The 11,114-nt window shown below is 34.9% G+C and overlaps 1 protein-coding gene across 2 annotated transcripts; it reads right to left on the bottom strand.

Annotated features, from left to right (window-relative positions):
• Window positions 1–2,921: 2,921 nt before the first annotated feature.
• LOC123550194 (GDP-D-glycero-alpha-D-manno-heptose dehydrogenase-like) lies at window positions 2,922–10,886 on the bottom strand. Of its 2 annotated transcripts, none has more exons than XM_045338629.2 (2): window positions 10,721–10,886; window positions 2,922–4,266 (listed from the first exon to the last, which is right to left on the bottom strand). In XM_045338629.2, exon 2 carries the CDS (start codon window positions 4,246–4,248, stop codon window positions 3,316–3,318), a length of 933 nt encoding a protein of 310 aa, XP_045194564.2. In that variant the 5' UTR covers window positions 4,249–4,266; window positions 10,721–10,886; the 3' UTR covers window positions 2,922–3,315. The 2 variants fall into 2 exon arrangements, with proteins under 2 accessions (XP_045194564.2, XP_045194563.2); XM_045338628.2 differs by lacking the exon at window positions 10,721–10,886 and adding an exon at window positions 10,270–10,497.
• Window positions 10,887–11,114: the final 228 nt, after the last annotated feature.

The following is an 11,114-nucleotide window of genomic DNA, read 5'->3' as shown; positions in this document are numbered from 1 at the left end:
TTAAGCACATTAAAGATTGTTATTTATATAGAATACAATACGGGCAATCTGTTTTATGCCAACGAACATGACCGGTAAATACCGAACATGAGCGATTATCATTTTATTAAAGCAGTGTATTATGTTTTTTGTGATTTAAATTGATTATTTATCATAAAATACTAGTGTATACCAAAAGTATTTGAAACTCAAGTGTATTAATGCTTTTAATTAATGTAAAAATGAAAACCTGCGATCTGATTCATGTCCGTGAACAGACTGGTAAATACCAAACATGAGCGATTATTACTCTATTAAAGCAATATATTAAGTGTTGGTGGTTAAAAATGATTATAAATATTAAAATATATGTACTTACCAAAAATACACTATTTTAAAGCTTGTTATTTATATAAAATACAAAACTTGCAATCTGTTTCATTTTTATGAACATGATTGTTAAATTCCGAGCATGCCTGATTAATTATTTTATTAAAGCATTATTATAAATAACACTGGAGGTCACAATTTTGGTCCAGTCTTGATGAAACTTGTTGAGAATGTTTTCCCCAATAAAATGTTGAAAAAGTTTGACACGGGCACATTTTGAATCAAAGCCAGGTCACTAGATCAAATAGAAAAAAAATTAAAAGGCTCGCTAACATTCGAGAGGCTACATTTCCTGCCAAATGTAAACGAAACATGGCCAGATTGTCTTTTATAAAATCTAAGTAAAGTTCGAGACAATTGTCATCCGGTCAAATTATAGAATAATTTTTTATAACACTAGATGACACATTTACCTGATCGATATGAACATGGTCAGAATGTTTGCCTTTTTGAAATCTAGGCCCAGTTTGAAACTAGATTTTATGGGTTCCAAAGCTGTTAGAATGTTTGTATTCATGAAATTGTTAAATTATCTTTGATTCAGACAAGTTAAGTAGATTAAATTGTTAACACTCCTAAAAACTGATCCACACGAGGTTTTGCCAGAATGTGGATATTTACTATATCGTGATCGCTTTGAAACATTATTCCGGGATTAACCCTTGCATTGCTAAATTTCTATAATGAACTTGTCCATTTTTCAACTTGGAAAATACCATTAACTGATAAAAGGGGTGCTTACCAAAAAGATACTTACTGAATGGCGAACAGTGCAGATCATAATCAGACTGCATAGCTGTGCAGACTAATCATGATCTACACTGGTCGCAAAGGCAGACTCAATCGTGTCCAGCATGGTAAGGGTTAAAAAACTAGCTAAATGACTAGATGACAACATAGAAACCCCGTTTTGACAGGATCTCTACGAAATTTTCATGTCTAGAACTTGTTTACGCATGCATTACTTGGCACATACATTTACGATACATGACAATAATGTCTTGCGCAACCCTACATCAATGGTCAAGAATACAATTCTTTGCTTTCACTCGACTTTTGATACATTTTGACTTTGGGTAACAAAAACAAAGTATGATACGAAATAAAGTTACACAGCTGAAGACGTGATCGTTGCCCAGGCTTTTTTCGACTAGGTTTAACTTGAGCGTGTTGTAGTTCAGTTTTATTTAGTGATACATGTATGTATCTTGCATCAAAAAAGCAATGGTAGAGAGTTTAGTGACTTATGACCGTTAAGCTTTCTTAGTTTCGTATTTTATATATGATTGCAATGCCGTATCCAACTGGGGATCTCCGAGACCGCGTGGTCAAAGGCTCATAATGCCTTTGTTTATAATATGGCTGCCACATTTTTTTTTTTTTTTGGTATGAACATAAATTGTATTGATTTCTTGTTACATCCTGTGTTCGATGATTGGTTTCTCTAATAATTGTTAAAGGTTTTAATATTGATTAACACAATAGGAAGTTTTAATAAACTCAATATTTTTTATTACTTCCCTTTATGGTTCTCATGAAATACGTTCATGTGCAGTAATAAAAGATTTATTCTTACCATATAATTATGCATAACATCTACATGGACAGTAGCCTGGGAATCCAGTCTGACAATTTCTAACTTTTTTTTCTACCTGCAAATTGACAATATGAGAAACTCGATGAATGCCAATTAACACTAATTAGCGCAAATTAAGTCGGATCAATGCATAGATATTATGTATTATTTCTTCTGACAAAGCACAAATATTATCAACGGCATCCCAGGCTACATGGACAGCTGTTTCATCTGATTTTAACATAACAATTAAAGCCCCTTATGGAACTGTAAGGTCACTGATTTCCTGTTACTTGCCACTCACTTAATGTAAGCTATCCAACTGTCTTACGGCAAGTCGCTGGTTCAACTCAAGCGCCCGTGCATGCCTAAAGTAATGCCAGTTATATGCCTGAGTTGAAATGCCTGAGAGTTGACACATGACCTATAATTTTGTCGGTGTCACGTTAATCCAAACAAAACAAAGCAAAACAAAACCGTAGCCAAAGGGTCATTCAATCGAAAATGGCCAAAGACGGACAAAAAGTCGCTCCACTGAAATCACCGACTTAAAAGCATCCGTGTCGTTCTACTGTATTCTATTCTGTTTTAATATCCTACTGTAAAGCCACCATTTCATCTTAACTTGTTTCATAGCTATATTCCAAATATATTCCTTTGAAGCAATTCGTCCACACTATTTTTGTATAATAGTGAAGTACATTAATTTCGTTGTCCCAAAATCTAGGGGTTGTTTTCCCCCCTCAAAATACACCCACAAATGACGAAAGCAATGTTTCAATTTTACGCAATTTAGTATTGATTTTCACTGGCTTACTTTTATGAAAGCCAAATACTCTGTCAAAATTTATAGATTTTTTTTCAAAGTTTCACTCCAAAAGCGAAAACTATTTATCAAGCAGACAGACCGTGGACTACAGACGGCACAACCAAACAGAAAGTTTTAGTAAGAGATCATAAAAAAAGTGTGGATTTTTATATGATTTATTATATTACACCAATTTGCTGCATTATAAAGCCATGTTATATCGGCAAACATGAAAACGTTAAAATAAATAATTTATGTACGTACGTATGTACATGATAAAAATAATGCAAGTGTTAAAATCTTTGCAATTTGTACCATTTCGCAAGCATTTCACACAAGGTCAACAAAACGCTACGGTGTACTGCCCAACAATCAAATCTGATTATAACTGGGAATTGTAATGATTCCACATGCGCATGTGCAAAGAAATCGTTAAGTCACATAATTACAAGCAAAAATTTAAAAATATTCATTAGAATCGAAAATTTCATGTTTATAAAAGTTGATCTTTAATTCTGTAACAGAAAAGACGCTGTCAAAATTCAAGAAAATAAAAATTGGTTTAAACGTTCTTGCATCTGCTGAGTTCGACGGTGAGTATGTGTGGGAGCACTTTAAGCATATCTCTGATTCCCTGCTCCACAGAGATTGTTGACTGGTACCCGAGTTTCCGAATTTTTGCGTATGACACCTCATAATCTCTTTTGTCTTTGTCTACACCTGAGTTCGACTCCGTTATATTGCAACCGTCCACGTTTTTCTGAATAAGCTGTGCAACTTGTGATTTTGTCATGTTCATTTTTTCGTCTCCGACATTGTAAGCCTGTCCTTTCATTATTGACGCATGTTCCACGGCGAAAATGAAAGCACGCGCAGCATCCTTCACGTGCAGAAACGTACGTCGGAAACTTCCCTCGTAAAGATCGAATTCTTTTAGCGTAAGTGCCTTATATGTTAGATCGTTTATGAGAAGGTCTAGTCTAAGCCTTGGCGACAAACCAAACACTGTTGCAAGTCGTAGCGCAATGCCACCGACGGCTAGCACCATTTTTTCTCCGTCGGCTTTACTGCTTCCATACAGAGTTAATGGACTTATGTTAGTTTCTTCCGTACACAAACCGTCAACAGCACCATAGCATGATCCTGTGCTGGCGTAAACTAGTATCTGGTTGGGGGTTTTAAACTCGGTGATATTTTTGGTACCCACAATGTTTGTGTTGATAGCGCATTCCGGATCTTTGTCACAAGCCGGATACCCGACAATAGCTGCTAAATGAACTATGGCGTCCTTTTCGGCCATCACACTGGCAAGATGTTCCCGATCCCTAATATCTCCTTTGATGATATGGAGGTTTGGGTTGTCTGCGATTGGCAATAAGGGGCTAATGCCCCAGAAGAAAAGGTCATATAGTGTGACCTCGTGACCCCTTTCCAGCAACATGGGAATCATTGTAGAACCGAGATAGCCGGCGCCTCCTGTTATAAGTATTTTCATCTTTAAATGGTTGATTTCCTGAAACGAAAGAATTATCAGATTAATGCGATATTTGTACTTGTTAATTCATTTATTCGTGAAATAATAGATTATAATGTACATGTACAATGAGCAACAGCCGTTTTAAAGATATTAATACAATCGCGTCGTACTCGGATTATTATTCTCCTATGATACATAATCTTAAATTATCAGATCTTGAACTGATAAATATGCTGGAGAACCGACAGCATTAAACAACAACAAGCAAAAGCCGGACAATATGCGAAATTAGTATAAGTTCATTCTATATATTCAATAACTGTCTGACACGTTCATGTAGCCATACGCCATAAGTTCGATTAAAAAAGTGAAGATTCACGTGTATTAGTAACCTTTTTTTTCTGACAAATAGCCACCTATACTGTTTAATTAACAAAAAGCCTGGTTTTCGTGATTACATTATATACAGATAATTTCTTTTCGTTTCCTGGTTTTCTGAAAAGGACGGTAAAGAAGCCTTAATTTCAACGTCTTGTTTATCTATTAGTTTTCATATTGCCATGCATCATTACATGTTAGAAATAAATTTATTGAAAACTGAAATCGGATTTTTCAAATTACTGCAAAAACTCCATACATGAATCAGAGATGAAAGGCGAATTATTACAGGTGTATATATTGTCTTCCGTCAAATCGCCATGGAGATCCTTACTTCATCTGGGGATCAAACTGCCCGCTTTTCCAGCAGTAGTTTTGTGCCCTATATAATAAGCAAAGTGGATGGGCAAAGTTTAACACATACACGGATAGTAAGTTAGTGCTAAGCTGAGTACTCCAGATAGTAAATAGGGGGAAAGAGCTGGTTTTAGACATCGCGGGTCGCAATACACCCTTCGTTTCAATATTGAATACATTTTTTTTTCTAAATTAATGTATTGTTTATACATCAGGTCATATGTAAATCCAAAAGTAATGTACAGATGCACCAATATATCAAAACAACGAATTTTGATATAAATCAGTCCTTTTACTGAATAATTTAAATCTAATTAGACTATTACATTTGCATGTGTTTTGGCACACGCGCGTGACGTCTACTTATTACTGTTGGAGGCATTTGCTGTCCGTTGTCTGTCTTGTTTCTTCATCGAATCATATTGAATAGAACGTTTATGCTTAGAAACTGCGGGTCAGTTCTCACTCGGTCAGATCGGAAAAGCTATAACTTAATATGAAAAAGCATCATATATGACCTTATCGCGTTTTCAGACGAGTGCCGAGAATGCCATTTTACAAAATGGGATGCTATTTAAAATGGCACATGCATTCAGAGCCCGCAGTATCATTTATATGATTTTTAATCAAATTTATATTTGTCACTTCAAACAAATTTTACCTCTCGCCAATATCGGGTCCATATGGGATATATACATTTGCATTCGCATTTTTAAATTGTGCGACACGACGATCAAAATTTCCTTTTACATATATAATTATGATTATGATATAAGAGGGATTCGGGTTGCACGATGTTTCGCTGGAAAATACTAGTAAGTCTCACCATGACGTAGTAAAATGGTTTATTCATTAGATGATAATTAGCAATATTCGTTTAAATCAAAATACCGACATTTGATTATATCATGCCAGCTCGACATTGAATTTTAGCTATAATGTCAACATTCATCTGACAGTAAAATAACGTTATATTGAATTACTGTATAAAGTCCTTGATATACGGTAGACTCTGTAATCCCACCGATATGGGCACTGCATATGGGATCCATGCCAATCCCATTTGTAAATCCATATGGTCTTTCCATATGGACAATGCGAGCTGGACTATGACATGTCACGGTCATCTAGGAAAGGCAACATGTTACTACAACACCATTAGATGTGATAATTCTTTTACTAGTAACTTAATGAAACAGACACTGATCAAAATTTTAACTTGCATTTCTAAAATCGAAACAAAATCATCTGAAAGCTGCGTTTTCACTACAACTCTACTTCGGTTCATTATTTTTCTTTTTCAGTAACACGGTCAAAGTTTACGTTGACCACTGTGACCGCAGCTAATAGTTATAAAGCTTGTTCTGACATATTAGAGAATTATTGAAAGACACAATTACAAAACTAATATGGCTTAAGTACTAGAGGTTGAATTTTGAAATTATTATATCACACAGGTTTATGTTGACTGGAAGAAAATTAATGGCCTTTGCCGAGTGAATGAAATATAGAAAATTTGTGTTCAGCACCAAATGTAGAATTTGAGTAAACTCTGTTTTAATTTTTTATTATCTTTACTGTTTTTTTTATTTTTTAATTTTTTAATTTTCTTTTTTGGGGGTAGGATTTTTTATCTGTTGTTGTTGTTCTTTTGCGGGGTTGTTGTTCTCGTTATTTTTTTGGTGTGTGTGTGTGTGAGGTGGTAGGATGGGGAAGGAGTTAAATCAATGTATTCAAATAAAAATGTATTTTTTTATAGAAATTCTCTACAGCTGTAAATAAATGGATTTTCTATCAATTTCTAAATCTTTATCTCTAATATTTACAAAGTTGATAACTTAATTCCGCTTGTATCAGTATTTACCGCACAGGAGACAATTTTTATTCTTTCGTATGCAGAAATCAGCTTTTAATTGAAAAATGTTTAGCCAGTACGTCCGGTTTTATTACAAGCATTCGTATTCTATACAAGCCTAAAGCTTTCTTTAACAGCATTTCACGAGTGAAGGACAAGGGTGGAGGACTTTAGATGTACACTCTAAACGCATTCTTTCCAGAAACCAAAGGGTGTTCGCCCGTCAAGGGACAAGCTTCCTCCGTTGCTTGACAAGAATCCTATGGTAATACTGAAATGTCTAATACCGGGTATTGAAACGTCTATCTCCGTGCTAGATAACTAATGACAACAGTTTATTTGACATGAATCTGGAGGCGTACAGTTTTAACCCATGTTAATACGGGTTATTTATACATGTAAACTCGAGATCAAAATAAACCAATCTTTAATCCGTTTTCACGGTTTTGTTTGGCTGTGTTTTAATGGGTTAGACACTAGGGTAGTTTACTGAAAGGACATGAAAAAGCTATTTCCAATGTAGAAAGATGGCTTAGTTCAAATATTTGTTTTGAGATTTAAACATTTTCTGTTTAATATTTCGTAAACAAACAAATATTCTCAAATGAGTGTTACACTACATGGACAAATATTGACTAAAACGAAAACCCGCGCTGCTACAGCTGCATGAAATCAATCCACGTTTTAAAATTTTAATGTTTTGAAGTAACGGTTGTCAAGCAAAGATACAGTACAATAGTTAACGGGGCATTGATCAATTTTATATATGAATTTATTTCTTCGAATTAGAACATAGAATTTCAGCAAATGCCATTCCCAGAACTGGGTGGGTTTAACACTTTCTGTAGGTCCTATTTCTTTTCACTGATATCTTTAACTATATTTCTTATAGGTAAAATGACTCCAATTTATTGGTCTAAAGTAAACATTAAAACTTAGAACAAATTGCCTGTGTGAGGGGATTGGATACTCCTTTGTTTGTTAAGTCGCTGGGGATTTCTTGCCTACCTATCGGAGAAAGTATACATTTATCCAAGCACGCGCCGGGGATAGAATATTGAATGTTTCTCATTGCAGAGTTGGTGCAGCTGTTCTGCGCAAGCGCGGAATTATTATCAAATGGAACGCACGGCAAAAATACTCATTTTTTTGCATGTCCGCACGCATTTAGTGTATAATGTGCATAATATACTGACTAAAGGTTAGGGTTAGAATCACCATGGTTACAAAATATATACATTTAAGGTATTTTTGTTCAAATTTAGTTAATCCGGTATATACCGGAGTCTGTAATATATCACGGGCGCACCAACTCTGTATTTAGTCACAGCCATAGATATTCCTGTCTTTCCCTAGGGAAAAACCTTGTCTAAAATAGCGTGCACTAAGGTGACGTCACATAGTACTGGTACCATTGTGACGTCATAAACTTTATAAATAATGTCAGGAAATACCAAAAACCTATTTGTCTCAACGATCTATTTTGAACATGATAGGCAAGAAAAATGATCTAACATGTCTGCCTGTGTAAGACGGCTGTTTTCCCAACCCTCGGCCAAGCTTGGATAAAAAACTTCGCTAACGCTCGGTTTTCCATTCCACACTGTCTCTCGGGTAGGGAAAACCCCGTCTTACACAGGCAGGCATGTAAGATCCTTATAGTCTCGTATGTCTATTATATATCTTAATATGAATTGTGTCAAAACTGCAAAGGAAAGAATCCTGTAACTTGGGCCAAGGATCAGTTATTAGACCTGCGTGGATGTGTGACGTCAATTTTAACGTCGTTTTTTCTCTGTGTCGTCGCGTTAAAAAGTTGATTCAATGATTTAACGATCGCATAATCGTTATCAAGTTTAGGTATATAATAAACGGCTCATACGATGGCGTGGGTGCACGCACGTACGCACGTACGCACGTACCTATATTGATTCTCGGGTCACGCCCTCGTGCGAATATAGGTTTAGTTGTGCTAATAACTACTACAGAGACGCTGCTGCAGTTCAATAAGAAAATCTTATTTTATTTTCTTTAAAAATATTGTTTTATAACTAAATGCGTTATATTCAAATGTATTCATTTTACTATAGCTCTAAAAAATTAAAATAAAACAGCTATTGATATTACCTTTTTTGTTATTATTTTAAATTCCCAAGTCACAGTATTTTCACTCACAGAAACTTTCTTTTCATAAATATAAATGATTTTACATTTAACTGTTACATAAAACTAATTGAAATTTGGAGACAATTATAAATTAATTGAAATCTCAACAATAAATTCAATTATTTTATAGACATGTCCACACGTAGAAGAGCATGCTTTAGGCAATTTTTAATTCAAAATAATAAGTGGGCAATAATTTGATAACGCAATCGCATGACGTATTATATGCAGGCAGTTCTGATGTTTTCTTAATTTTTAATTAAAATTCGCGTCATAATGTGATTTTAATATTTTACGAAGTAAAAGCAATCTGTACGATGAAACATTTGAATACTAGACGGTATATTTTCCATAAGATTTTATTATTACAGACATACAAAAATGATTTTTCTTATTTTACTTTATATGTGCACACAATTTAAGAGACATTTTTCGACAGACATAATTATTATATTGACTGAGACTATGCGACTTCATAAATAAAATTTTAGATTACAAGTACATGTACATCTTAAAGGTGTACACACGACATTGAAATGTCCTAAATTTTGACATCGACCTCAAAGCGCGACGGACGACATACGACATGGTCCTAACAGGATTCCGTACATATCGGATTTTTACTGGAGTTATACAGAAACGTTTAACCTTTACCCTGCTAAATTTCTAGAATGGACTCTGGTCCATCATTCATTTTGGGCCGTGCCATTTATAATTTGAAGGGTTGTGTTCTGAAAATATTCTGACTGCATAGTGAACAGTGCAGACCATGATCAGACTGCATGGATGTGCAGGCTGATCTTGGTCTGCACTGGTCGCAAAGGCAGAATCACTTGCCGCCAGCAGGCTAAAGGTTAAATTAAATTTTTACCTTAATTAACGCATAATTTTGGATCATCGACATGGTAAGCTTTTCATATTGTTGAATGTCTGTCGTCCGTCCGTCGTCCACAACTGCTTTAATAATATTTGCTTTTAAACTACCATGACACTTTCAACCTAACTTCAAAGGAATGTTACTTGGGTATTCCCAGAACTGGGTGGGTTAACACTTTCTGTAGGTCCTATTTCTTTTCAGATCCTTAAAAACTAAGTCATCCATACAGACTTCTGGTTTCCATGGCAACCAAAAGGAAAAACTTTTAAAATGTACTGGCCCTATTTTGATAGAGTTTCACAGAAATGTTCCTTGGGCGGTCCTTTAACAAATTTCTTCAAATCAGTTTGTTTCGTGAAAAAAAAAACACGGCCGCCTTATTACCGCCCCACCTCAACTTACTCACCCTGAAAAACAAATGTTTACTATTTCTGTAGTGTCTTAGATTCCTGCTGTGTCATTATTTTCCCCACACACAATGGCATTACACAATGGAAACTTAAAAAATATCCGTGTCAGAATCACAAACAATATAACAGTATTGTCCTGCCCGAAGTCCTGTTATATCTGACCACTTATTCAGTTCATCAGTTCTAATACCAGGCACTCAGTACGCGTATTTTTCTAAAAATAAAGAAAGAAAGAGGAAAACATAGTGTTACATTCCTCGATTTCTTTTTTAAATTTGGTTCTGTCGTTAGCAACATCGTGTGCTTAAACTATGTTTACGAAATGACTTTACGTTAAGTATTCATACCCTACAACTGAATATCAGCGAGATAACGGTTCGCGATATGAAATTAAAACATATCCTCACAGGAAGCAAATAGCTGATTATCAATGAAATTAAATATTACCTTATAAAGTTATCAACTGAGGCGATCCAATCCACGTTCTATATGAAAATTCCACTCAAATATTTTTTTTGCCGTTATATATCCTAATAATTAACCCCGAAAGCTTATAATACATATGTCACTGCGAGAAATGTTTAAAACCGGCTTATCATTTGAGTGGATTGTCGTAATGCGGGAACAATCGAACGGGTGTTTGCGTAAACTTGTCATTTTCTGCTTTGGAAACAAGGTGTACGATAGCGACAGAGACGGTCAGTTTCGTTGACTAGCATGGGATTTATTACAAACTTAATCGGTTATTGTTGATTCTATTATTGTAATGATTGTAAAATTGACCGCAATGGAATAACAAAGAGCGTACTATGACCTAAAGTCTGCAAATAGAGTATTAATA

The sequence above is a fragment of the Mercenaria mercenaria genome, chromosome 6 (genome assembly GCF_021730395.1).
Source record: "Mercenaria mercenaria strain notata chromosome 6, MADL_Memer_1, whole genome shotgun sequence".
Classification (NCBI taxonomy): Eukaryota; Metazoa; Mollusca; class Bivalvia; order Venerida; family Veneridae; genus Mercenaria; species Mercenaria mercenaria.
Note: the sequence above shows the minus strand (reverse complement) of the source record. Positions and strands in the feature narration are given on the sequence as shown.

Coding starts and splice junctions, on each gene's coding strand:
- LOC123550194 (XM_045338629.2), bottom strand. CDS start 4,248: ATGAAAATACTTATAACAGGAGGCGCCGGCTATCTCGGTTCTACAATG.